Raw genomic sequence first — 26,341 nt, 5'->3', positions numbered from 1 at the left:
CCATGATGGGCAGTCAGGCAGATGAAAGATTGGCTTTTTTTTTTGTATCTTGTAATGCACGTCAAGTGCGTCGGTAGTATAAAGGACGGATGGGGGTAGGATTGATAGCGTCGGATACCGAGTGGTCGGCGTAGGCGTCGATGAAGCTTTGTGGGATGATGTGGCACGTAAGGTATTGACGTATGTAGTTTGCGGACTAAAGACAGTGGAGAACTGGGATGGATGTGGTTTTGGGCTCTTGGTAGGTCTTTTGGATTTGTGGACGTGGTTGCTTTTGGTTCAAGGAAGGTAGGTCTTGTTTGTCTGATCGATCGATGAGGGATTGTAAATGGGATGGATTGGGGGAGTGATTGGGAGGAGGGGATTGGATGTCTGGCGAGACGGAGCGAGGTGAAAGGGAAAGGAGCTCGCAAGGAGTGTGCGAAGTGATGGTTGAGGTGGGAAAAAAAGGATGAGGCAGACAAGACGTGAAGAAGAAGATGAGGCAGGATGGGAATGTCCTCTCTGGGAGAGACTGACGGGGGGTTTGTTGCGAAAGGCGAGTCGGGTTGGGGGGTGTGGAGTGGGGAGGGGGGGGAGCAGACCTGAGGAGAGAGAGCGAGCGAGGAGGAGGATGAGGAGGAGCAAGGCACCAGTAGCAGCAGCAGCACCCGCCCCGGTGGAGGAGGGACAGGTAGGTGCAGCAAGAGCCGGCCCGCCTGGTGGGAAGACTCAAGACACCGGGCCAGTCCCGTAGCTAAGGTAAGGTAAGTGTGAAAGTACCTAGATACCTACCTTACCTCACCATGCGAATGAATACTTTCCCACCATAGGGTAGGTACGAATCACACCTCCCATGAGCACAATTGGCACTGGAAGCTGAGCCGCTGGTGGAAGACAAGGTACACGGTGCGCTAGTGAATCACCAGAAGGCAATAGCACACATGGCGGCCCTGTAGGGAGACGAATAGGTCGTATCTTAGGCAAGGTAGTCCAAGTTTCTTACGTAGGCAGGCGGGAGACACGGCGATTATGATGATGACGATGGTGGTGCAGGTTGATTGCTGCTTGGTTTTGATCTTGTCTGCAGCAGAAGCTTGTGCACTCCTGCTGGACACTCATTGTTTCTGCTAACACATCCCTTCCTTCACAACTGAATTCGAAATGCATCATTCGTACCTCAAGCTCTTTTCGCAATGCCATCCAATGGTCTCATTCGTAGCTGTCTCAACCAGCCCATCTTGGAAATGCCCCAAAAAGTCGAGGTGACGATAAAATCCAGACCAGGTATCTGTAGGTACCTTACCCCAAGCTAGAGGTACATGGCCGACGGCTTGTCCCCAAACATAGCACTCTAGGGGCGGATAGGTAAGCAAGGAAGTACCTGTCCCCCGTGGCCCCGAATGAGCCTGACTTGGGGTCAAGTATTTTGTACCTTGTGGCGGATACTCCGTACAAGAGTACATCCCTAAGGTAACAAGACTCAGTCAGACGTCTCCAGTCAGTCAGGTCTCGACGCGGGTGGGGAGAGCCCACGCCGCACCTACGCTGCACGCCAGGCCCAGAGACAGAGCCAGAACCAGGTCAGGGCTTCCGGGTTCGAGGACAGGTAACAGGTTAGCCGCTCGGATACTTTGTTGATCAGTACCTTGCCGTAGTCCACCACCCTGACTTTGACCTGTCGCCCATCTCACCCGCACCAGAGTCGTCGTCCCAGACACCTTACGTAGGTGGACAAGGAGCGAGCCGAGGGGGTTGACTCTCTGACTCTCAGTCTCTACTGCGTAGTCTCGAGTCTCTCGAGGGCTAGGCTGGAACTGGGACTGGGACGTCCGCCAAGTTCCGTCTCCTGCAGCCTTTGAGTCTCGCACACTGGCACTGACTACTGACACAGTCAACAGTATGACTACCTTCATTGCCTTACCTTATGTAGGCATACAGCTGCTAGCACAAACGAGATACCTAGGATCAGCAAGTCAGGAACCTTGGCTTCGTACCTCGGGGCAACAGGATGGTCAGCGGCCGGCGAGCGGCGGCTACTTGCTAGGTACATTGGCGTCTACGGGGGGGGGGGGGGCTGCGCGGTGGGCAAGCCAAATGCAGGGCTCACGTCAAGGGGGGAAACAGGAATACGCCAGTGTTTCCGGATGGGTACCGCATCGTTGGACACCACATTAACAACAGAACCCCTACGCCGTACCGTACGCCGTACGAATGGATACCTGAGCGAGGCTTGCAGGCTGCAGCAAGCTCTCCTGTCGTTGCGTTGCGTTGCGTTGCGTTGCGTTGCGTTGCGTTGCGTTGCTCTGCTCTGCTCTGGTCCCCCAGCCGTGAGCACCAGGAAGCTCCGGGCAAAGGCAGCATGGCAGCATCCCTCAGTCATCATTCATCCGGAGCTGTGATTGACATGTTCCCCCCGGTGCAACGGTGGAGTTCACTACGTACCTCCCTGACAAGATTTCTCCTCAATGGCATCACACACTCTATCTGAGCAGGTATCGGTACGAATACTAGGTTGAAGATTCTCTTCCCCGTCATGCCCAGCCCTCAGACACTCCGTCCAGTCTACGGTCGTGTCTGCTGTTGCCGGTTTTCATTTGTCAGGTCAACAAAACCGAGAGGGAAAGCCAAGGCGAGATGGGCCAGATCCAAACTTGGGCCGACTCCCCAGTTGGAAACTTGGGCCGGGCCCGACTTCAGTTGCAGAATCTCAACGACATGGCAGAATACTGACATTTGTTCATGTTGAGTGAGGTATGAATGCACTTTGTGTACCTAGGTACCTAATTGTACGGATAGGTAACGCTGCAGAGGCCGGGGAAGTTCGTACTTAGGTCTTGACCGCCCGGCAGTAAATCCGACCGCCCGTGTTCGGGCTAAGACCCCACTTGCGGTCCGACCAACCAGCGGGGACGCTATGCCGCATTCTGCCGGAATCCAGAGTCATCATTCGTCCATCCAGCTTCCCAAGAGCCCGCCCACCTGGGTTGCGACCACGGCGACGTCTCTTCTTTTTTCTCAGGTCTGGCCGGCTGCTGCTTTTTTGGCTGCTCTGCTGACTGCTGCTCTATCACTCTAGTCTGCTCGTCTGCTCTCCCACCCCCATGGATCAAAAAGGGTAGAGCTGCAAGCAGCAACACAGGTCCAGGGTGACAGTGCAGCAAGGGTCGTCGCCTTTTTCCCACAGCTCAGCAACAGGCCCCTCCAAATTCACCTCAAAGAGCCCCAGGCCGCCGCGAACGGTAGCATTATCCCACATCAAAGCGCGCCTGATACATCGTATTATTTTTCGTTGCTCCACACCAACGCCACGCCCAACCTGAACTCGACAGTTCCTACGCCTTCTGCTGCGTACCTACCGTCCGTCAACCAATACCTTGTCCGCTTGACGACACCACTCGACCCAAACGGCCCCGAAGAGCTCGAGAAGCACAGCCTCGTCTGGACTCTCTTAGAGATCGCCCGAGCCTTGCCTTCCCCATCCAACCGCCCACTCGCGGACGTCACTCTTTTTCTGATCGGCCGTTTGTTGGTGTGTTTGGTCCTTGGTTTTGTTGATTTTGTTTCTGTCGGTTGTCGGTGCAATTTTGCATCCCGCGCCTGACCCCACCGCCCGATGCCGTAGGGCCCGGTCTCAACTCCCACCTACGACCACACCACCGAGGCCATTGGTAGCCAACTGTGCGACCAACCATGGCGCACTCTTCTCCTTCGCGGAGAAGCCAGCACAATAGCAACATCAAGTCGAGCCCCGAACGAGGCTTCACCGCAGACTTCCTCTCCGAGAATCGTAACTCGGAGCTGAGCCATCGCGATGCTCTCGCCGCCGCCCAGCTCGAGCACGAGCGTGTTCGCCTCGCCGCTTTGAGGGTCTATGAGGTCCACCAATTGCAGGAGGAGAAGCAAAGACTGGAAGCTGAGCAGCGGAGGATAGCGCAGCTACAAAAAGAGGAAGAAGATCGCCTCAAGGCAGAAGCAGCAGTGCGCGCCGAGCAAGAGAGACTGAGAGAGCTCAAGGCCAAGCAGATTCCTCAACTCCCTCCCGAACCCGAACCTGCACCGCCCAAGCCGGAGCCGAAGAAGTCACAAGAACCTCAGATCAATGGCACAACAGCGGCGAATGCCGAGCCCGCTGCTGCACCGCTGGCCGCGCCAAAGCCAGCTCCCTTGACAACCGCTCCGACATCAGCTCTCTCCGCCGTAAAGGCACCTCCTGCAGCACCTTCATCAGCACCCGCACAGGTCGCTGCTACGCCGTCAACCCAATCCAATGGATTCCTCTCGAAGCCCGCAGCACCTCCAGCTCCGAAGCCCGCAGTTCAACCCGCCGCGGCTGCACCAACGCCAGCTCAACCAATCGTTGACAGGTACACCCAGATACACCAAGCCCTCAAGAAGCTGCGAAAGGACGTCGAAGCCCTGTCGAAACAACCTGGGAATCCATTAAAGGGCAAGTTGGGAGACATGCGGAGACAAATCAGGAAATCCATTGGGCAATTGACTGCTGGCAAAGGAGCAAACGCACAACCTGTAAGTCTGGTCTCGTTGGTGTCACAACGCAAGTACTAATGATGTCTTAGCTTGCCACGATCAATGCCGCACTGCGCGAATCTCTCGGCGGCCAAGTCCCGTCTCCTCTCATCGACGCAAGCATATACGTGCAGCAAAGCAGGGAGCCAGCCGACGGCGCTGTCAACAACGGCCCACAGCTACCGGCCCTGTTCATATACCTCCTCAATATTCTCTCCAAGGCAATCATTCAGCAATTCTCCAATGAAGGAGGCGCAAACCCAAAGTCGGCCGAGCCAGTCGGCATCGTGACAGCGCAAATCTTCTCCAACAAGGACTACCACTGGCGCGGCGGCTCCATGATTGACATCCTCATCGCCAAATTCCGCGTGGCCTGTCCCGTCCTCTTCGGCTCCAGAGGCAGCGACAAGACGGAGGGCGGCCGCAGAGCGATTGGCTGGAAGAAGGAGAACGGCAACTGGGTGCCGGAGCAGGCGCACAACGACAGGATGACGGGCCTCGGCGCCGGCTTCGCGGCCATTGCGCTCCGGGATTTCAGCAAGGCGTCCAAGACGAACCCTTACCCGCCGACAAACTACTGGAAGGCCATGGCGCAGATTGTCAACTCGCCGCCGCAGCTCGTTTCCAATACGCAGTACGTGGTGCTCAAGTCCATGATTGACGGCCATGAGCAGCGCTTCATCAACTTTTACGGCAACGCCGCCGTCGCGGCCCTCAGGATGGCATTGGTGGAGTTTCCTAAGAGAGCTCCCCCGGGGGCCACGGCCGCGCAGGCGTTGCAGGTTCTGGGTGACGTTTTGAGACGAGACTCTGGGTTAGATGTGGCATAGATAGCGAGGTGGAGGAAGCAAAGCCACAGGTAGACGAATTACCTTTTGTACACATACATGAGAGGCATGGGTTGCCGACATTGGGGCATGGCTTTCAAGGGGTACACATACTCTGGCGTTTCTGGACATCCTGGCATGGGGATGCTTATACACCAAAAGAACCAAAACGGCAAGAATTCATAATGACTTGCCATGGGCACGAGACCCAGACTTTAGTTTGGTTCATCCATTGAAGCAATATGGGGCGGTCTGGCGGTAGAGGATACAAAGACACGTATTCTAGACATTGCGTATCGTTAGTTGGATGACTGAGATCTATCATAGCCCCCTGATGAAGACTTCCAAAGTAGTAAAAACACAAAGATTCATCGATAAGAAATCCAACCCGCTCCACAAACTCCCAAAACCCCATTCAAACAGAAATGATTCTTCGCCATCATTCTTCCCCTTTTTGCCGTCTTCTAATAATGCCCCAAATGCCTCCAACCGTCATGTCGTCGATCAGCCGGGCATCAAACAAACATCCCCCTTTTTACAAAATCAACAACAAAATAAGCAACAAGATGAGCACAAAAATGAGCACGGCAATGCAGCAGCTACTCAGCCGGTCCTCGTTGTGCCGCATCACGTACTGCAGCTTCGCCACGCCCGTCTGCAGCCGCCCGCCCACGCGGTCCGCGACGCCGTCCACGACCTCGAGCATCTCCCTCTGCTCCTCGAGCTCGCGGCCCATGTCGTCGGCCTGCCGCCGCAGGTTGCCTACGGTGCGGAACACGCCGTCCAGGTGGCCGTCCTGCTCGCGCATCATCTCGAGCTGCTGCTGCTGCTCGAATTCGGCCGCGTAGTCGTCGTTGTCGTTGTCGTCATGGTCTCCGTGGTGGCCGTCGCCTATGGCGAAGGAGCTCGGGTCGGGGAGGTCCGAGTTTGCTGCTGAGGATTTGCCCTTGCCTCCTCCTCCTCCTCCTGCTGCTGCTGCTGCTGCGCCAAGCTTTTTGGCGAGCTCCTCGCGCATGTCTTCTACTTCGCCGCCGACATCTTGTACGAGCCTCTTGCGTCGCGTGATTTCTGGGCCGGAGAGGCCAAAGGCTGTGGGGTCGGATTCGACGGCTTTGACGGACTCGACGAGGTCGGCGAGGTCTTCGGCTAGGGAGGCGAGGGCGGATTCGAGGTCGGCGCGGGCAGAGGCGAGTTCGGGGGATGTTGGGGAGGTGGAGAGGGAGCGGATGCGGAGGTAGGATGTGAATAGGGGTCTGGTTGAGTCTAGTTGGGCGAGGACGTCTCTATAGTGCGTTCTTGGTCAGTATCGTTTTGGTTCAAGTACAATAGCTAGAGGAAGGACGGATGGTGATTTGTGGTGGGATGCGAGGGGGATGTGATGGCGTACTGTTGGACTTGGAGGAAGGGATCCTCTTCGTTGGCGGAGGACATCATCCTGGCGATGGGTTGGAAAGGCGCATCCGCGGATGCATTGGCTTGCGGATTAGGGTCTCTTCTTGAAGGGGGTGGTTTCTAGCCAGAGGTTGCGGCCTGGTCCTAAGGTATTGAAGTAGGGATTGCCTGTTGTCGAGAGCGGAATTGGCGATCTGTAGTTAATCTACCCTGTTAGGTAAACGCGGCAGGGGATGACGTTTGCGCGTCTGGCAGCCGGCCGGGTCGGGTGGGTGCGAGCTACCTTTACGGGCATGGCTACCTCCCGTCCCCGTCTTCCATAGGTGTCCACTTTTGGAGGTCACTGGTGGTCGCTGCTTCGGGGGAAGTGTAAGGTACTTCCGGAGATTCTTCGGCACGTCCAGAGCATTCCTCACCGAGACATCAGACGTCACCGAAGACCCTTCCGCGACCCCTCGGTATGCCCCTCATTCACCGAGAAAAATTCCCCTCCATTGACCAATTTTATGTAAGTGGGATTTTCACAACCGCCATTCACAACTCCACACTCTCACTCACTTTCGTACGAAGCTCTCGCCATCTTTCACTGAGCCACTCACTGAATCTTACTCACATTCTTTGAGCTTACGGTAAATTGAGACATCTGTTGACCAGCCAAGTGAGGGAAAGTCCCCGGCGCACACAGAGCACACATTTTTAGGGGTGCCTCAGACACAATAAAAAAGATGATACCAGAAAAGCCTCTCCCCTGCTCAGACGAGTTCCCCTCGCCAGAAGCCTACGTCGAGGAGCTCCTCAACTTCGCCACAACCACAGACATCTTTCAAATCCTATGCGGCGGCGTCCACGTCCTCGACTTCTTCACAAACGAACGGGGCCTCTTCTCCCAGATCCTGCCCCAGGAATGGCAGCCCTTCCTCCTCTCTTACGGCACTGATGCCCTCCTAGACCTCCTCATGCGAGACGACCTCGATAACTTGCCATTAGACACCATGTCAGTCGCCCCGCCAGAGAGTTTCCTGAACTACATTCGCAGCATCCGAAAGCTCTCCCTCCGCCGGACCTTCTCGCCCACCACGTCAGAGAGTAAACCCCCGCCAAAGCTCTCCCGCTCCGTCGCCGTCGGCATGAAGCCCAAAAAAGTCCACGAGGTGGCCCATTTCGCGCGCTACGTCGACTCCCTCGCCGGCTCAATCTCCTCCCGCTGGGGAAAAGAGACGACGCACTTCGTGGATTTCGGTAGCGGCCAAAACTACCTCGGCCGCACCCTCGCGCTGCCCCCTTACAACCGCCACGTCGTCGCCGTCGAGGGCCGCGAGCACAACATTGACGGCGCAAAGGGACTCGACGTGCTCTCCGGCCTGGCGAGCAAGGAGGTCGTCATGCGCAACAAGAAGTTGTGGCTCCAGATGCAGGCTGACAGGCTCGGCACCGACGTTGTCAAGAAGGCGCCCGCGAAAGCCTCGCCCGACGCCGCAGCGGCAGCAGAGGACTTTGATTTCAGGCCCATCAAGGAGCTCGAGCCGCGGTATAACCGCGCGCTGGGGAAGGGTTCCGTCTCGTACGTGGTCGGCAGGCTTGAGAGCGGCGACCTGACTGAAGTCATCGGGCGCATCGAAAAGGAGGTCCTCCCGGAGGAATCATCCCAGGACCTCAAAATGATGGCCGTCTCGATCCACTCGTGCGGAAATCTCTCTCACTACGGCATCCGCTCGCTCGTCATGAACCCGGCCATTCACTCTGTCGCTATCGTGGGCTGCTGCTACAACCTGCTGACGGAGAAGCTCGGCCCGCCGACCTACAAGGTGGCCGGGTACGCCCGCCCCAGCCTTCAGGCGCTCAACGGCCGCGTCATGCGCGAGTCGGCGCGACGGGATCCGGAGGGGTTTCCCCTGAGTGAGACGCTCTCCGGGTACAAGGGACACGGTGTGCGGATGAACATCACGGCGAGGATGATGGCGTGCCAGGCGCCGCAAAACTGGACGCAGCCCGAGAGCGACGACTTCTTCACGCGGCACCTGTTCCGCGCGGTGCTGCAAAAGATTTTCCTCGACCGCGGCGTCATCTCAAAGGTCTATCACCGCGATGCTGCCGCCGAAACCGGCACAGAAGGCAAGGAACCGTCAGGCCAGACGGAAGAGGAGAGGGAGTCCCCCTTCAACACTTCCACGAACCCCGTCATCATCGGCTCCCTCCGGAAAGCGTGCTACAAGTCCCTCAAGGACTACGTGCGCGGCGCGGTAGCCAAGCTGACGACGAACCGAGAGTACAGCCAATACAGTGACGTAATCCGCGACAAGATGGCGAATATGACGGACGAGGAGATTGAAGTGTACGAAAAGGAGTACGCCTCCCGTAAGAAGGAGGTCGCGGCTGTGTGGAGTCTCATGGCCTTCAGCGCCACTGTCGTCGAGTCCCTCATCGTCACGGACCGCTGGCTGTTTTTGAAGGAGCACGACGACCTCGTCCGGGACTGCTGGGTTGAGACCGTGTTTGATTACGCCGAGAGCCCGAGGAATATGGTGGTCGTGGGTATCAAGAAATAAGCAAGGGAAACCGAGGGGATGATGCCGTCATCTCTACCTGGAATAAGGTCTGCCATACACCGGGTATGGCTATAATGCTCTCTGTGACCGGTTCTTATGGAGACATACATTCTCGGCGGGAATTGCCTTGAGCAAGAGCATCAAAGACTGCGGGAAAGTGGCCGACCAGGACCGAAGGACTCGCTCGGGGGCAATTGCATGTGACACCGTCACCCATCAATGGCCGCGCACTACCGTCTCGGCAGGAGCTTGGTATGTCCACGGGGAAAGACCAAGAAGACATAAGCCTATTCTCCATCCCCAGATCTGTACCTCTCAGTCAGCACCGCAACGACATCGTGCGCGTTGTTCAACAGCTTTCGGAGATATACCCATTGGACCTCGGTACACGGCCGACGCCGGCAAGGGAATATACAACATAAGGCTCATGCCGCGTCCGTATAGTCAGGTACTGCGGTAAGCGGACAATTCGCGGACGTCGCTATGCGCGCCGAGTGAGTCGATGTCATGCATCACTTCCGTCAGTTGTGTGGTAATGACAAGTCAAGTGACGGGCATAAGTCTTCTCACATTCGGAGGCAAAAGAAAAACAAGCGGAGCCAAGAATCCCAGCCATTTTGTTCGTAAGGCATCATTCATGCAGGGATTCCCCACGACGAGTTACCTAGACAGACCTAAGAAACCCTGAATGGGCCAGAGATTCATAGCTGTTACCATTTGTGATGGTCGAGGAATGTGGACTATCATAGCGTGCCGCAAGTCTTGCCCTTTGACATTGATAATTTTTTGACCTATGCTCGAGAAGTGATGCGAGATGCATTGGCTTTTATACGTTGTTCTACCTCGTCGCTCACGCAACATTATTACATACAGACACCAGGGTCTTATCGCAGGCTTCGTTCATGCAGCTACCATTTGCGCAAGGACGGTAACGGATGCTTATGTCTAAGCTAACAATTCTCCTCATAGTTTAACTAACGAGCCCATTCTCCAGCCCTGGTTCCGACCCAACTTCGTAGAATTCACACAATCGCAACTGCGAAGGTACCATTCTCCTGAGATGTTACGTTTGCCGTTCTACCAGCTCCATTCACGCCCAGAGTGAAAGCGGCATGTGGGTTACCTCCTGGGTTTACTTTGATTTCGAAGGGAACTGGAAATTATGTCAGATGATCAATGTCGCTCTAGTAGCACATTTCTGAGCTTACCTTGGGTAGCCGCAAGGTCAAAAGTTTTGAGCTTGGAATCATTGACGTCGACTTTAAATGTCTTGGTGCCAGTTGAAGCTCCGTCCGGGTAGCTAATGGTGTATTCTTGAGTAGATCCAGACGATCCAGACCCGGACCTATTGAGAACAGAAATGTTGTATGTGTTTGTCATGTTTGTAAGGCTTGTTGTAGTAGTATGATGCGTATTGCGAGGGCTGCGAACTGTACTTTGAATGAGTCAAGGAATCTGGAAATATATGAACAACCGAGAGGGTTTAACGTATTTATATATATGTATGTATGTATGTATGTATCGCAAGAGCATATGACAAAGTAGAGTATGGCTTTCAGAGCTACCAAACCCTGCTACAGTGCGGGGGAAATGTCAATTGAGCATAACACCGAAACTTGTGAGCTCTCATAACAGTCCGCTCGTGGAAAATATGATGTAGTCAGTCTCCGTTCTCGGAGAATTTTGCATCAGCCAGCCACTATTTTCAGCTTCTACATCAAATCTGAACAAGTCACGGCTCTCTGGCCGGCTTCTGATTGCGCCTGCAACCATCTATGATGATCGTCAGGCTACTGTCACAATTGACGGGTGGTAAGTGACAACTGAATTGCGGCCGCGTTCGTTGAGACATTGTCATCAAATTCAACAGGTCAAACCAGTCAGGACATGCGAGGCCGTCTGGATAGTTTTCTGTGGCTGCCATGTGGTCTGATCATGAAGCGTTCAGCTAGCCTCAGAAGCTCAGAAAGACTTTTACTAGGCTACAACTGGTCTATAAGCAGAGTGTAGTTGTGTGCTCCTTTCAACAAGCTTTGTGAGGGGGTTGATGGAACATGGTCAGCGGTCACGATATGCAGCGACAGTCACAATCAACAGAGAGGTATTTCTGCCCGCACGGAGCTCACGAAATCATTGGCAAGCTTACAACGCTTCTTGGGATCCTATCCAACGAGGTTGACTTTACTCCGTGTGCGACTTACCTAGGCGTTATACTTAGCCACTCCTTATTAAGACACCATTCAGTGTGGCTACCAACAGCCCGCCGAATGCATCCCTTGAGAGATGCGCTTCATCTCTTTACGGTACCTTATTTGAGAGTTCCCAAATAACAGCAGGTCACGGCCATTCCCTAACTACCATAGCAACTTACGACGTTGAAACATGACACTAAGGTAGCTTATGTATGTAGGTTGAGGAATGGACGTCCACCGACATACGATATAGCGACTTGAGGTGTAGGAAGCATAGTTGAAGACGGCATAACGATGGCATATTGAAATATTGGATTAGTTGGCGATAGCAACATCGATTCGATGATTACTGGCAACAAAAATTACAGAAATAGATCTCGTCAATCACCCACTCGAAATTCATGACACTGATAGCTCACCTGCCAATATCCGCAGACCCCGTCATCCTTGAGGTGCGGCGGATATGGGTTTGTCACTTTTAGTCATTCGAACGTGCTAAAATTGATAAGGCCAGAGGATAAGGCGCACCTCGCTCGACCCATAGCCATCATTGGAACGGATGACAGTGGCAACGATCAAGAACCCACATTACGCGTTAGGAATACTTTGCAATCGATGTGCATATTGAGCACTGTATACGATGATGATTGGGCAAATTGCGGTGATCCCATTCAGCTGAAGCTTGACTTTTCAGCCGTTCGATCACGTCCGACTACCAGAAAGGTTAGTGTGACACTACATCTACTTCGGTACGGCTCGCAATGCGGGGAAGTGAGAGACAGTCACACATGGCTGTCGACCAGCCAGCCACGGCCCACGTTCTAGCTCGCATTATTAGTAAAGGCTGCTGTCTTTGGAAAGACTGTCTTGGTTCGACTTGAAGGCTTCAGACACGCGGCTAGCTGTATATCCGAATTTTCATTTGAAGGTAGTGACCAGCCAGTGTGTGGGGATATTACGACCAGGGCCGAGGTTTCGCAGTCTTGTGCTCTAGACTACACGGCAAAACATGATGTTGAGAATCTCTGTTTCCATTCAACGCGGAGGGGAGTATCTATAACTCGCCAAGCTTTGAGTCGGATCTTGTTCTGTCCCACTCAAATGTCAGAATATGTGAAGATATGTCCACCTGTGCTTTCCAATAAAAGCTTCTAACGGTCAACCGGTACCTGTTCGGCATGCTACAAGGGGCCTTGTGGTAACCATGACTGGTATGCCATGCCGAAAGGTCTTACTTTTCGCTGTTTTCAGGCGGTCTGGCTCGCGTCCATCCACTGGCCTGCCTTACACTTGACAACTGAGTTCCACCTGACTTAACTTCGTTCTAGCCGCATAGTGGTGGGCTGGGAGTGTCGTTATACGCAGATATATGAGATAACTGCGACCAGGGCTCACAATCAATCCTCTGCGACTGAGAAAGGTCCATCATCCTTGTATACGGCTACGCCAAGTGCACTCAACGAGAGAACCGATACATGAAGCTCTTGTCAACCTCGTCTAGTCCTCAACTTTCATTTTCCGATTTCCCATCAAAGTCATCTCCTGAATTTCCAATCAATCTTCTTTCACAAACACCCTATACCTACAAGAATCTCAGTTAGTGAGGGCGTCTACCAAGCCATCTCTGATCGCGACGGGAAGTAGACGGAACTGGCCATAGCTGAGGTACAGGTGTGTAAACTTTTGTAAGAACATGAACGGGGAATAGAATGTTCAAGAGCGACCTCACTGATTTTGAAACTTTATTTTGATACACATTATGTCACGATGTGCCCCAACACTTGCTAAACGCAGAGGGCTTTTCGTATAGTGTCAGATTTTCAGACGGCGATGAATATACCTAAACGAAACTCAAATAGCCCAGTGTTCAAGTGGGCGACGATCGCCACAATCTACTCTTTATCGTAGTGGTTATATCATGATCTAAAGCAGGTTTGACAGTGGTTGTAAACGGCTCGAGGCCTGTTGGGTTGTGGCACTTATACATTTCCTCCGCACAAGAGACCGGTTATGTCGACTGTATAGACTTAGCTTCATTGACTGCGTGCGAATACCAGCCAGATCTATAGCTAATTATTACTGTCGCTACCACTACCATTGATACTTCTATAAGCAACTATTCTCTGGTGATAATTGCCGATTTCTTACTGGGGGACAGGAATCCACGATTGCAGAGGGTAGCAAACCAGGAACTACGAGAGTTGCCCGGTCTTATATCAGCTTCAATATCCTTCCTTCGTCCCTACCGGCAGTGTGATAGGTCCCTTCTATGGTTAAGTGATAGCCATGGTAGGTCTACTAGCCAGCAGTGACACATGGCCAATATAGCTAGACAGTATAGTCAAGAATAACCGCAAGCTTCTTGCAATAGGGTAAAACACCAGTGACAACAATGAGAAGGGACTTGGAGGTAGGTTAGGTGTGCCTCGGTGAACATTCGGTGATTTACAGTGTGGGCAGTCTCACCCGCGGGTTGGAACGACAACAGTGGTATGAGTGGACGATGAGAAAACAAGGAGGGCCAGCTTAGTATAACCGCGCCAAAGACCCCGTCTCGTACTGCAGTACACGCGATATCGAACGACGCTTCGGAATTTTCTTCGCATTCTTCATTAGCCGCTGTTTGCCCCGCCGACGTTGAAGCTACCGAGTCTACTCCATAGTCGGTCAGAGCCTAGGTATAAGTCGGCAGACGCTATTCGAGGGACCAGGTGCCTAGACAGTCATAGTCTGAGATAACGCCAAAACGTTTAGGCCCTTGGTGAGTTCCCTATCTGTGGATCTGGGAACGGGTACGATCTGATCCGCAACACCAGAGATAAGTGAAAAAAGCACGGACGAACCGGGGGATCCATCGGAGACTTGAGGAAGCACGATCAAAGGCTAAACAAAGGGAAGAAGATGATTGGTGTAGCATTTCTCCAGAGACTTGGATCAGAAGAAATTGAAGAGCAAAAGAATGGAAAAGACTCACTGCCCAAAGGTCAAGAGTCGAGACCTCGGCGAAGCTCCGGCCAGATGATGGATCGCGGCAGACCGGTGAGTACCACCTGTCTCCAGTCAAGTGGGCACATTGAGGATTTTTGCCTTGCCTTCCTTGGTGTTGTCAGCTTGAGAGGCTAAAGTGCTCTCGTGAGAACTGAGCATCCCACGCCGGCGATGCAGACAATGCCGAATGGGGCAATTGAGCGAGAGCAGAGGTATTCCGCTCAGTGGTAAACCCTGTAAACCGCCTGTTGCCTTTTGCTCTGTGAGATCATGTTCAATCCGCCACGTTTCGTCACTTGAACATATGATACTCAACTCGTGAATGATGATCCAAGGTCTTCCCGAAAAGGTGTGCGATGCTGTCATCGGTGTGCGCGGTGACGATGACCGACGTGCTGTACCTGCCAATACCTCCCATCTGCATGTAGTGTAAGCCGCGACCGAGTGTTCGGGGCACCAAGCTGGGCCGATCTACTCCATAGACGCATTGCTAGTAGAGCGAGGAGGTGTCACAAGTCAAACTGTCGGTCGTCGTCGTCGCGACGTCGCCAACCCATGCTTCTTTGGCGAGTCAGGTTTCCCGACCTCCCCAGGACGTCGGTTTGGGGGTCCATGACCGGCTGTGGCAGCAACAGGACGCTTAGAAGCGGCCAGCCGAGGGTCTTCGCAGACTTGGTGCTGGGAGGGTGACATTTGGACGCGGTTGCTGAAGGGATCGGATCCCAGGTTGCAGCTCTGGGATGGGGGGGTTGCGAGCTTGGTCTGGATGCAGCGGCCGGGTTGCGGGAGGGGAGTAGGAAGAGTAGGATGGGGGCGGGCAGTGGAATCGCTGGCCGAGAGGAGCGGGGTTCTCCATGCGCCCTCACAAGTTGACCGAGAGTTGCGCCGTCTAATTGGAGCCGTGGGCGCTCGCCGGCAGGCTGTATTCTTCCCAAGGACCTGTCCATCCCAAACACCTGTCGTTCCTCCTTGGCCCGGCTTGTCGATAATGGGAAACCCGGACGTCGTAGCTGCCACGGCATCTTGCAGTAGCAGAAAGCAGCTTTCCTATTAGCAAGGGGGTTTGACGCAGTACCTACAGGTATTGGACCAGGTATTAGTGAAATCCCAGTGGAGGGAACCCATGTTTCTTTGTTTAACCCCGATGACTTTGTGCATGGAGCGCCGATTTCGAAGCAAATCAGAGAGGCCAATTGAGCCAGTTGCACGACCAGAAGGGAAAGGGTTCGGACAAGGTTCAGGAACCGTTGCGATCGGCGGGGGGTCTGGTCCATGGTCCATGTCGGACCTGGGGGGGAAAGGAAACGAAGAATTGCTTTTTCCTCCCTCTTCTCGCGGGGCCGCCATACAGGCACGCACCGTGGGCTGGCTGAATCTACTGGTCTGACGCAATGGCGTTGGAGATGAGGTGGGATGATGAAGCTGAGGATCGCTATTGCGAAGCTGAAGTAGGTAGCGTATTCGAGCGAATAGGTAAGCACAGGGTGTTGATTGAGCATACGCGCGTATTGAGAGGTTCAGCTGAGAGGATCAAATCCGCAACTGCCGTGAGTGCCGGTGTCTGCAGACGTGTCATTGTCAAGGACCATCACCAAGAACCTGTTCCGTGACCTGACGTGTAGTCCCGATTGAGCATACGGATACTCAAAAGCGCGGTTGTCGTGAAACCCCCGCGGGGGTTAAACAATTTTGATGGCCCTTTTCTTTCGTGTCTTTGAATCGAACCAGCGAGTCGATGCGCATGCCGAGGCCAGCCGCTGTTATGCTGAACCAGGCAATTGGGCAACTCATGTGCGTGTGTTGGAACAGTATCCGTGGGAGAGACGCCCGTCAGCGTTGCTTCCCGTGTGGTGGTGAGAGTTGATATGTGAGAGGTGACGGGCGAGGTAGCAGCAGACCCCAAGTTGAGCCTTTGAGGTGAGGTGAAGTGAGGTCAAGAGCACGGACAAGTGGCCGATGCATCCATCCATCCAAGATCATCATCCCTTGCCTACCTTACAAAGCAACCTGGAAGACAGGGCACCTCGTCGTCTGACATCATTTCCCTCACGGTTTGTTTTGGGGGAGGCACAGAGTGATAGAGGGTGAGAAGTTAGAACCGAAAGGGGAAGTGGGAAATAAACGTGACTGCCTCACGAGTTACACAAGATGTAAGCGACTTCCCCAGTCGTTCCCCAAATGTCATGGTCCAATGCAGGTTTTCCGTGCCTTGTTTCTCCCATCCTGTCTGTCCGTGGACTCAGAGGCTAGCAATGCCGTGTTCACATTCAGAGTACGGATACTCCTGCTTTTGATCCAGGGCCAAGAAGAGATTCTCTGGGGTTCTGTAGCCGCTGGCAACGAGCTAAAGCAAGAAGAAAGCAGGCATCTCGGCTACTACGCGAACTACAAAGTAGTAAAGTACCGGAGAACTGCCCAGAGTTCGAGACCCCCACGCTCCCGATTCAACTAGTCTTATGCACGTCGCCCGAAACGGCATTCTGAACCTTTTTCCCTCTGCAGACTGCAGTCTTGCTCCCAGCCCCGGCCGCTTCCTCTTCATGTACTGCCTTGCTGTCGTTCGTCCTTTGGGCAGCCTTCGGTAGGGTAGGTAGGCAGCTAGAGCAAGCCAAGGTGAGGAAAAGACTTCAAGAGTACTTGTAGTCATCTTAACCGCTCGTGTGCCCGTCTGCCCCATGCCAACCCTGAAAGACTCACGACATGGACATGGAGGCCACGGTCCAGGTGTCGCGATGGATGGCGAGATGCAAAGCCAGCATGGCGCGGCAAAAGCCCAGTCTAATCATTCATTGGTGACACAATTTTACACTTTTGTTAGCCATTTCAAGTCACCAGTGTCGCAACATCCCGTTCAGATGTCAAGGACTATAGTTTAAAAAGAGAACAAAAAAAAAACGGGAACGCGAGGGTTAGGTTTTCTGATAGTGGGGAGACGATTGGCAGCGGCTCAACTGTCGACTTACACGGGGTTTTCCATGTTTGGAATGGAGAAAGAGGGACCCCTTCCCGAGGCCCATCTGCCTACCTGACTCAAGAGCGCCCGCCGAACCGCGCTTTTCCCTTCACTTCCTCACGACCGAGGGTAGAAATCGCGAGAAAGCGCCGCCGATGCCCGATGGAAGCGCGTCTCTTTGGCTTTTGACGCAACACCCGCAATCAGATAAGAAAAGACAGAAGACAATGTGAGACGAGATCTGAATAGAAGGAGATCTCCGTGAAACCGCCAGCAAAAAAGGCATACCATCACGAACCCCCCCACCCGCTTCACCCATTTCGGTCTTATTCGCCGTGGACGCGGCGACAGCGGCGGCGGCGGCCTAGAGGAGACACAGGCTGGCCATACTTTGTAGACGCCCACTTTCCAAAAGATGTAATCATGGGTCTTTCAAAAACCTTGTACTTCCTTGAACCCCTGCTCAACCCCGCCATGTCATGCTGCCCATCTCCGCCCACACCCTTTCCCCCTCCGACCTCTGTGCAGAACCAACCGAACAATAGGTGGTTGCGCCTAGTAGCTCTGGATGATGGGTAGCCGCGTGGGTTTTGGGTTCAAGACAATTGCGTGTGAAAACACCCCGTCCTCGTCATAGTTCGAGACAATACATTCCACTACATGCTATTGTCCGCATAGAGCCACGCACGAGCTAAGCTTCTCACGAGTTACCCCACGCAAGGCACGTAATGTAGTACAACATGGATGATTGATTCTTTCATGTATCACATTGGGATATACGGATATAGCCCCCAAGGGGAGTCAATGTCGTCAGATCAAGACTCGGCCTTTGCCGGTGCACTGACCGAGTCTGGCCGTCTTCTGAGAAATGACAATGTAAGTGAGTTATACAGGATATCGTCGTACCAGAAGAGAGTACGGCAACAAAAACTGCGACTGGACGGAAACGACACAACCTTTGACGGAATTTCCCACTCGACAATCTCCACAGAGGGTCACGATCCCTCGATGCATTCGCGGGAACGCGGTCGATCCCCGAACCCAGAACCGGTGATAGCCACAACAAATGATGTTTCGCCAAACCAACAAGTTATGAGGAAATTAAATCACGAAATACCATCCGCCATCTCGGCGCAAAATCACCGAATCGTCGTCACTCACTCCCCCTTGCCCTGGTCCCAAAAAGCACAGGCTTTCAAGTTTCAACGCTACTGTGACATTATGGACCTCACCTTATCTGCAACCCCCCTCCAATGGTCCGGAACAACGCGGCAAAAAAATATGAACTGCGGGCAGTAAGTGAGCAGGACAAAACCCACGGTTTTTTTTTTTTTTTTTTTTTTACCCCCATGCTCAGTAGCGCCCATCTGGCTCCGTCTCGTCTCGTCTCAGCCCTTCCTACTACATACTGCGCAAAGGACATGTTCTCACAGCTTATCTTGCTGTGTAAAATAGGTACCGTACTCGCCGGCATGCAGACGCACAGATCGTGCTCTAGTGCGCTTTTTGGGACGGCCGCCGCCGCCGCAGAAAGTACGCTGCTGATGCTGCTGCAGCACCACGCCGCACTGCTACGTACAAGGCCCATGTACTTTCTCCTCCTTCTCTTGAACACCCCTCCACCCCTCCCCTCCCCTCCCCTCCCCTCACCTCATTTGGGCTCCCACTTAGGTTGTCAATGTATCACGGCCAGCCTGAGGTGAGAAATAGGTGTACTTTGTAGGAGAGGTAGGTACGGAGTAGGCAACCCCCAAATCAACCAGCTTCTTGCCTTGCCTTACCCTGCCCACCTTGGACAGTAGCTCGTCTTCAGGGTCCTTCCATACGAACCTAATTCCTCTTTTCCCCTTCCAACGTCTCCTCTCGTGCACTTCTTTTTAACCTTTCCCCATCCCCCTTCCTATTTTCCTCCTTTTTCCCTTTTGGAGATCCTCTCTCACTTTGTTCATTGTCCCAGCTTACATCATTCCTCTTACCTTACGGCAGCTTCCCTTCTTCTTCCAATTTTATCCCACCAAGGCATCTGTTTCCCCGCAAAAAGCATCCGTAAATCAGACGCAAGGGAAAATACAACATCAGAGAAAGAGAGATAACAAGAGACGACTCCCCTGTCAACCCACGACTACCGAAAGCTTAAACTTTTCCAACGACTCTTGAACTTTTAAGAGGGTCAAAAAACAAGAAGGAAAAGGCAGTCATCGGACACCGCCGGTTGTGACCAAGGAAACTTCCAACGACACCCGAACCCCCGAGCAGCGTATACTCCGTACGAATAGATCAAACCGAAGCCGGCTGCAGAAATAGCCTTAGTTGCCCCGTCCCCCTCCGATATCATCCCCGGTGCGCGCGCAAACTTTCAACAAACCATCCGTGCACCGGCGCATCGAATCTACTACTTCTTCCTCTTCTTTTTCCCTTTTTCTCGTCAAGAGAACTTTGACGCACGGGAAAGCATTCTTCTGGCTCTCCAACTGCCATCAGAAGTTTGCGCGTCACAATGAACGCCCAGGTCTCGTTTCTCGTAAGTTTCTCCAACATCCTGTGTCACTCATTCCCCCCCTCCATCTTCCCACTGCGCACACGACACATACACACGACCGCAACGCGGGAACGAATCTCAAAACAGTCACCAAAATGCGGGGCTCCATTTGCTTCGTCTCACTGCAACGCTGTGTCCGTCACCGTCGCCGCCGCCCCGAGTTGCACATTGCTCTCGGAGCTAAAAGAGAAAATGACACACAAAATGTCTTGGCCCTTGCAGGACTTCTGTGACTCCATCGTGCATCTCAACTAACACCGCATTTCGCCCTTCCCTTAGGATGGCCACTACACTCTCATCCACATCCCCCTCGACCTGTATTCGGTACTCCTGCAGCCTATCCTCCGCGTCCTCCTCCCACAGACCCAGACCCTCAAGGCGTCAAAAGGCGAGCCGGAACATGAATTAGAAGGTCTCAACGCCGAAAGCCAACATGGCTTCCTCAACATTAGCGTCACCCCCATGGAGTGCTCCATCGTCTGCCACAGCTCTTGGGCCAAGAACGTCTTTGAGCCAGCCATCCAGGACCTCCCAAAAGACTTGGCCAAATCTGTATCAATATCCAAAGATACCTACCTCGTGCTCTCTGTCATCAGCGCCGGCATGGACGCCGCCGGCCGTGTCATGGAATTGACGTCCCCTCTGGCCCTCGCCGGGATTCCCATCTTCTTCATCACCACCTACTACTCAGACTTCATCCTCGTCCCCAGCAAGGATAGGCAAACGGTCGTAAAGGCCCTCCTCGCCCGCGGCTTCGAACTCGCCGACAACGACTCCAACTTTGTCAGCCCCGCCGCCTCGATACACTCACGCGGACCGAGCCAGACCAACGGCAACGGCGCCGGCGCACCCCCGCTGACCCCGCCACCCTCCACCATCGCCGAGCTGCAAGTCCGCACTTTTGACCTGCTCAAAAAGCGCAGCGTCGCCCCCTACGTCGAGGACAACCTCCTCCTGGTCCAGTGCTCCGGCCGCGAGACCTCGCAGCTCGGCGGCGAGCTCTCCCACACCCAGCGGCCCTCTCTCAGCCGCCAGGTGACCGGCAACAGCCACCGCCAAACCTGGCTCGACAACATCGACGCGAAGCTCTATACCGCCATGATCTCCGCCCTGGCCGCGCGTCCACGCTTCCTCTCCATCACCCTCGCCCAGGAGGACCCGCCCTCCCTGCTGCTCGACAAGTCGCTGCTCGGCCTTTTTGGCGACTCCCTTGTCGGCGACACCAAGACGAACCTGACGCCCATCTTCTTGGACCTCGAGAGCCTGCCGCTCGAAGCTACGGGTATCGTCTGCGGCGTGGCGGGGACCCTGGTGCAGGATATGCGCACGGGAGACAGCGCAGGGCTCTCGTACCTCTCTACCGCCCGGGCCGGCGCCGTCATTCTCGATTGCGAGCAGTCGATACTCGCGCTCGAGATCCTCAAGCCCAAGCTCTTCAAGGCATGATTTGACATTGATGGTACGTTACAGGAGGAGGAAGCAGCTGTACTGCGGAGATATCTGCCAGACAGGAGAGGGAGGGAGGTCCGATTTGACGTAAAAGAATCGGGAAGAACATCATAAGTTTTCCACACATTTCGAGCTTTAACGAAGTTGCATGAAGGAAACGATTGTACTAGCATGGAACTGGTATAGGCGGGTTGGCAATCTGTCATTTTTGGTGAAAATTCACGTCACGCGCGAGTTTGGTTTGGCATATTGGCGTTTTACGGAGGGCGGCTCTCTGTTGTTCGATACCAATTTTTGTATATCTTGCGAGAGAACGAGGACCAATGTCGGTCTCAAAGCTCAACCCGAAGCGATTAAATATCCTCCTCTTCGATACCCCGTCTTTGGTGCCCTCTGCAATGCCTCTCTGATACAGCAGGTCTTATAGCTCTCCAGTGATGCCCTTTCCAGAAGTGGTCTATGAGTGAAGAGCCCTCCGTAAACTCGATTTAACTGATACTCGACACTCGGTTCCAAGTACGTTGATCCCTTGACCAGACTTGAAAACACAAGCTACCCGTTGTGAGAGGCCTACATCAAACAAGTTCCTTCACTTGCCATGCCCCTTCTTCTTCCCCTGCCCCGCCTCCTCCGCCCACCCAGCCTTGACAAACGCATCCCTCGCCGTACTATTAATCAGCGCGAACCGCCTCGGCCCCAGCTTCTGCCCGCCGTACCACCTCGTTACGACGACCATGACGTCCCACAGGTCCATGAGCTGCATCAAATGCAGCAGCCTTCCGCCCGCCGCCGTCTCACCGTCGTCGTCGCAGTCTTGGAAGCTCGTGCCGTTGGGCCCGCGGATCCGCCACGCCGTCATGTTGTGACTTGCGCTGCGCACCTTTTTGTCCGTCGCGATGAGGTGCTGGACGTACGACGCGGCCTGCTCGGGGGAGGTTACGGCCGCGGCGCGCGCGAGGAAGACGGATTTGAGTTCGACGAAGGGGTCGGAGATGATCCAGGGGGGTTCCTCTAGCATGTAGGAAGGCAGAGAGTCAGCTTCTTGGTTCCCGTGCTCTTCATCAAGCCGTGTCGTCAATGTCGACGGCGGTGGAGAGTGTGATTTGGTGGGTGGTCCTGACGGCTCAGCTTCTGAAACTTCCTCCACGCGTCGGGAGAACTCCTCCACGGCGTCAAAGAGGCAGACAGCGCCCGGCTGGTAGACGGCGGCGACGGCCTCGCGAAATAGGAGCAGGTCGCGGGCGCCCGCGCCGCGGGGCGCGTTCTCGCCCGCGCTGTGGGTGCCGAGGATCTCTGGCGGCACGTCCGGGTACGAGTCGGCGAAGCGCAGGGTGAGCGAGGAGGCACCCGGGCCGCCGGGAAGCGTGAGAACATAGTTGTCTGGTGGTGTGTGGCGGAGGGTGTCGTCTCCGTAGATTGAGTTGAGGGCTTCTATCTCGTCTCTGAGATCATCTGACATTGTTGGTTGTGTGGTATGAGGTGTGTGGCGTACCTCTTGATGTGGATGTGATAACGGCTTATGTGAGGTTGTCGGTCGATGAAGGGGGTTTTGTGGTGTGGTGTTTGATGTGGTTGCTATCCTCCTGAGATGAGTGCCGTCTTATTTCGATTTTCTCATTATATAAGCATAAGAAGTTTGAGATACTTTCACAAATATGTATGAGCAAAGTACGTGTATGGTCGTCAATGTCGTGGTTGAAGGTCAAATTGAGAGAAAGTTACATTGAAGTCGTCCAGTCCATTGCCCCTCCAATCATCTCATGATGTGGGGCCGTCCAACGTCGAAGGCCCGAGCTCCGCAGATACTCCACTCACGTCTACCTCAGTACTCACACTGGATGAACTTCACAATCTCAGAGCTGCAGCTGAATGTGGTATCGTCGTGACAAGCGCTGACCATTTGGACACAAGGTACAGACGGAGTGACTGGCGCAAGCGGAACCTGATGCCGATGCCAGCCTATCACAGGCAATCATGAATTCAGCTCTGTAAGCTAGCTGCTCGGGGCAAGATAGGCGAGATGGCGTCTCTTCATGGCTCAACATTGGCCTCACACCTTGAGCGAGTGTGTACGCATCCTTTGTAAGAGTCGAACTACGGCGACATCTAAGCGGCTTCTTTACGGAATTCTCTCCTGCTCGAAATTAATACATCGTGTGATGATAGCAAGTGCCTGGAACGAATAAGATTCCAGTGTCGTGTACCAGCACAGAAGACCGTTTGCAGACGGCTGATACCAAAGTCAGCAAACATGCCAGCTGTCGGCGCACCCAAGAAGCAGGTAGATTGCCTTCCTCCTCTGGACAACTTATGCCAGACGTGCAGTCAACTCAATCTCTCAGCCGAGAAGTTCCTGCCAGGCCAACCCAAGGACAGTTCTCTCCCAGGCTTCCTCGCCCATCCAATCGACCCCGTCGGGCTACAGCCGCGGGAGCTGGGCTATCTCGACGAGATCTACCGGAGAAGAGATGACTGTCCCCTGTGCTGGCTCCTCTTCAATGCAACACACGCTGCGAACGAAGAAGGGGCGGATCGCTTCGAATGGAGCCGCCCCAACGTGCGCCAGGCAATCGGGTACGACGGCCTTACGAGGGACGGCGGCCGGGTCCGCTGCTCCGTTGAGTGGCAGCTGGATGGCCGTCTCTTGGAGCCTCCTATGGGCCCGAGGGACAATACGTATGCGCCGCCGACTCGCCGCTTAAAGGTCTTTAGCCCGGACGAGATCTTCACCGAGGCTTACATCATGCTGCTGGCCACGGAATCTCACTCGACATGGGACAAGACCTTCCTGGCCCGGCGGATTTCTCCTCACCAGGCCGACGTAAGTCTTCTCCGGCGCTGGCTCGACATCTGTAGGACGCATCATGGCAGCGGCTGTCAGCCCTCACCGCCGGATGAAGTCTTCTCGCTGCTCGAGAACCTCAAGTTCATCGACTTGGACGAGGAGAAAATCGTCACCAGCGCCCGTGGCGGTATTCAAATTACTGAATACGCGACTCTGAGCTACGTATGGGGTGGAACCCAACCTCTCATTCTGACGAAGGAGAATGTGTCCGAGTATTCTTCAAAGGGATCCCTCGGCCCCAACACGCCAGGTATACCGAATACCGTCCGCGATGCCATGATGCTAGTCAAAGCGTTGGGTATCAAGTATATCTGGGTAGACGCTCTCTGCATCCTTCAAGATGACAAGGATGAGAAGCTCCGCGTCGTCCCGATGATGGACCGCGTATACGGACACTCGGTCCTCACAATCTGCGCCGCCGCCGGCAGCGGTTCTCATCACGGCATACCAGGGTCGCCGTCTACGCCCCGCGAGGCCCGGCAGCCCAATGTCCGGTGCAATGGCATCGACCTGGTGACCACCAAGACGGTCGAGGGGCTCGTCGAAAACACAATATGGAACAGCAGGGCGTGGACGTTCCAGGAGAGGATGCTGTCCAAGCGGTCCATGATCTTTGTCGAGAACCGCGTCTTCTTCCAGTGCCGCCACGCGACGTGGTCCGAGGAGGTCTTTTCCGAGGTGCTCGCCCCGTCGTGGACGCTGGAAATGATCCGGTCTCCGCTCAAGTCGTTTGAGAAGAACCCGGTCAGGCTGTACCTAGAGTGCGTCGAGCTCTTCAGCGGCAGGCTCATGACCTATCAGGGCGACCGGTTGCCGGCCTTTGAGGGCATGGCGGCTATTTTGTCTCCGCCGCTCCGCGCCACCCTCTTTTACGGGATGCCCGACTCCTATTTCGACTTTGCTCTCTTGTGGGAGAAGAAGATTTCCGGCCTCAGGCTGGAAGACTTGGGTGGTCGATCGCGGTATCCCAGCTGGTCGTGGAGTGGCTGGCATGGTGCGTCGACGTGGCGGCTATCCATGGTCTCTGGTATTTTGTTAAATCTTCACGAGTGGTTGAAGTCGCACACTTGGGTCGTATGGTATAGAATGGCACAAGATGATCCAACGGAGAATCGTTCGCTGGTAGCCGGCGAGCCCAACACAAAGCCAACCTTTAAAGTCGTGTGGTCGTCAGGTGAAATCCACCACAATCCGAACCGATGGCACGGATACGCCAGAGCCTCTGCAGAAGACATTCCTTTCGGTCGCCGGAGTAGCCAGAGCGACGAAGAGCACCCAACAGAGATCGCACGCGAGCCCCAACCAACCATGCCCACCACAACTATCCTGCGGGAAGACTACCTCTACTTCTGGACCTATACCGCCTTCTTCCAGCTCTCCAGAACGAGCCGCAGCAGCCCGTCCTTTGCCTCGAAGCTCGAGGCGGGCCTCCACCGCTTCGGCCTCCTCGACCTCAACGGCGACTGGTGCGGCACTGTGATCCTCGAAGACACGTGGTTCGCCCGCGTGGGCGACGTCGTCGAGCTCGCGGCTATCTCGGACGCCAGGGACTTTTCGATGGAGGAGCTGGATACCTGGAACTATTATGTGCCCGAGGACCGCGAGGTGTCCGAGTGGCATCTGTACTACGCGTTCGTCATCACCTGGAACAAGGACCGCAGTGTTGCTGAGAGGGCTGGGCTGGCGAAGGTGTACCGGCGGGCTTTTGACGTGGCTTCTTTTCACCCGGGCAAGTCGTGGAAGGAGATCACTCTCGGTTAGGTAGAAAGTGGGTTATTGCTTGAGGAGTTTGGAGAATGCTGACAAGAGGCCCGAGACAATCTTGGTTGGATGACATTAGGTTATGATGATAAGAGCTGGCTACCTTACATGACGCACAAAGACAAACTTGCGTTTGAAGAAAATGAAAAGTCTATGCAACTATCACGTCCACTCGGGAGTGATGATCGTTTGCCAAAAAGGCCAAGAGTAGTTGGGAGAAGAATTCCGGACAAGCCCCATATTCCAATCATATTCCCAAGACGTAAAGCATAGTGAGAAATTGTACAAGCAAGAAAAGGAATGAGACAAAAAGGAAAATGATGCTCAAGTAAACGAAAAT

General features: G+C 54.3%; 9 protein-coding genes across 9 annotated transcripts; 6 read left to right on the top strand and 3 right to left on the bottom strand.

Moving 5' to 3' along the window:
• Positions 1–1,175: 1,175 nt before the first annotated feature.
• On the top strand, positions 1,176–2,813 carry BDZ83DRAFT_647092 (uncharacterized protein; the record flags this gene model as incomplete). The annotated part of the gene is made up of 5 exons (XM_060510042.1): positions 1,176–1,266; positions 1,539–1,588; positions 1,625–1,705; positions 1,768–2,026; positions 2,779–2,813. The coding sequence occupies 5 exons, from the start codon at positions 1,176–1,178 to the stop codon at positions 2,811–2,813; spliced, it is 516 nt and encodes a 171-aa protein (XP_060370382.1).
• Positions 2,814–3,672: 859 nt separating this feature from the next.
• BDZ83DRAFT_566660 (GLE1-like protein) lies at positions 3,673–5,339 on the top strand (the record flags this gene model as incomplete). The annotated part of the gene is made up of 2 exons (XM_060503872.1): positions 3,673–4,509; positions 4,560–5,339. The coding sequence occupies 2 exons, from the start codon at positions 3,673–3,675 to the stop codon at positions 5,337–5,339; spliced, it is 1,617 nt and encodes a 538-aa protein (XP_060370381.1).
• A 363-nt stretch (positions 5,340–5,702) lies between these two features.
• Positions 5,703–6,849, bottom strand: BDZ83DRAFT_401603 (t-SNARE). The gene is made up of 2 exons (XM_060502848.1): positions 6,724–6,849; positions 5,703–6,631 (listed from the first exon to the last, which is right to left on the bottom strand). The coding sequence occupies exons 1-2, from the start codon at positions 6,768–6,770 to the stop codon at positions 5,872–5,874; spliced, it is 807 nt and encodes a 268-aa protein (XP_060370380.1). The 5' UTR covers positions 6,771–6,849; the 3' UTR covers positions 5,703–5,871.
• Positions 6,850–7,203: 354 nt separating this feature from the next.
• BDZ83DRAFT_401581 (methyltransferase domain-containing protein) lies at positions 7,204–9,321 on the top strand. The gene is made up of 2 exons (XM_060502847.1): positions 7,204–7,236; positions 7,299–9,321. Exon 2 carries the CDS (start codon positions 7,454–7,456, stop codon positions 9,272–9,274), a length of 1,821 nt encoding a protein of 606 aa, XP_060370379.1. The 5' UTR covers positions 7,204–7,236; positions 7,299–7,453; the 3' UTR covers positions 9,275–9,321.
• A 5,284-nt stretch (positions 9,322–14,605) lies between these two features.
• BDZ83DRAFT_401530 (uncharacterized protein) lies at positions 14,606–16,097 on the bottom strand. The gene has a single exon (XM_060502846.1). The coding sequence runs from the start codon at positions 15,951–15,953 to the stop codon at positions 14,964–14,966; it is 990 nt and encodes a 329-aa protein (XP_060370378.1). The 5' UTR covers positions 15,954–16,097; the 3' UTR covers positions 14,606–14,963.
• A 959-nt stretch (positions 16,098–17,056) lies between these two features.
• On the top strand, positions 17,057–17,361 carry BDZ83DRAFT_602329 (uncharacterized protein; the record flags this gene model as incomplete). The annotated part of the gene is made up of 1 exon (XM_060507165.1): positions 17,057–17,361. A coding segment is annotated over exon 1 (196 nt), but the record flags the coding sequence as incomplete, so codon positions are not given.
• Positions 17,362–19,904: 2,543 nt separating this feature from the next.
• Positions 19,905–21,392, top strand: BDZ83DRAFT_647087 (ACT domain-containing protein; the record flags this gene model as incomplete). Its single annotated transcript, XM_060510041.1, has 2 exons — positions 19,905–19,928; positions 20,226–21,392. The coding sequence occupies 2 exons, from the start codon at positions 19,905–19,907 to the stop codon at positions 21,390–21,392; spliced, it is 1,191 nt and encodes a 396-aa protein (XP_060370376.1).
• Positions 21,393–21,984: 592 nt separating this feature from the next.
• On the bottom strand, positions 21,985–22,854 carry BDZ83DRAFT_747539 (RWD domain-containing protein; the record flags this gene model as incomplete). The annotated part of the gene is made up of 1 exon (XM_060513452.1): positions 21,985–22,854. The coding sequence occupies one exon, from the start codon at positions 22,852–22,854 to the stop codon at positions 21,985–21,987; it is 870 nt and encodes a 289-aa protein (XP_060370375.1).
• A 1,662-nt stretch (positions 22,855–24,516) lies between these two features.
• Positions 24,517–26,001, top strand: BDZ83DRAFT_566941 (uncharacterized protein; the record flags this gene model as incomplete). Its single annotated transcript, XM_060503903.1, has 2 exons — positions 24,517–25,311; positions 25,387–26,001. 2 exons carry the CDS (start codon positions 24,517–24,519, stop codon positions 25,999–26,001), a joined length of 1,410 nt encoding a protein of 469 aa, XP_060370374.1.
• Positions 26,002–26,341: the final 340 nt, after the last annotated feature.

This window comes from Colletotrichum acutatum (assembly GCF_030867785.1).
Source record: "Colletotrichum acutatum strain CBS 112980 chromosome Unknown BDZ83scaffold_7, whole genome shotgun sequence".
NCBI classification, from domain to species: domain Eukaryota; kingdom Fungi; phylum Ascomycota; class Sordariomycetes; order Glomerellales; family Glomerellaceae; genus Colletotrichum; species Colletotrichum acutatum.
Note: the sequence above shows the minus strand (reverse complement) of the source record. Positions and strands in the feature narration are given on the sequence as shown.

Bases quoted from the DNA above. Each gene is read 5' to 3' on its own strand.
- BDZ83DRAFT_401603 (XM_060502848.1), bottom strand. From the start codon at position 6,770: ATGATGTCCTCCGCCAACGAAGAGGATCCCTTCCTCCAAGTCCAACA. The intron at 6,632-6,723 runs GTACGCCATCAC...ATACTGACCAAG, and splicing joins CCCTTCCTCCAAGTCCAACA to AACGCACTATAGAGACGTCC.
- BDZ83DRAFT_401581 (XM_060502847.1), top strand. From the start codon at position 7,454: ATGATACCAGAAAAGCCTCTCCCCTGCTCAGACGAGTTCCCCTCGCCA.
- BDZ83DRAFT_401530 (XM_060502846.1), bottom strand. From the start codon at position 15,953: ATGCTCAATCAACACCCTGTGCTTACCTATTCGCTCGAATACGCTACC.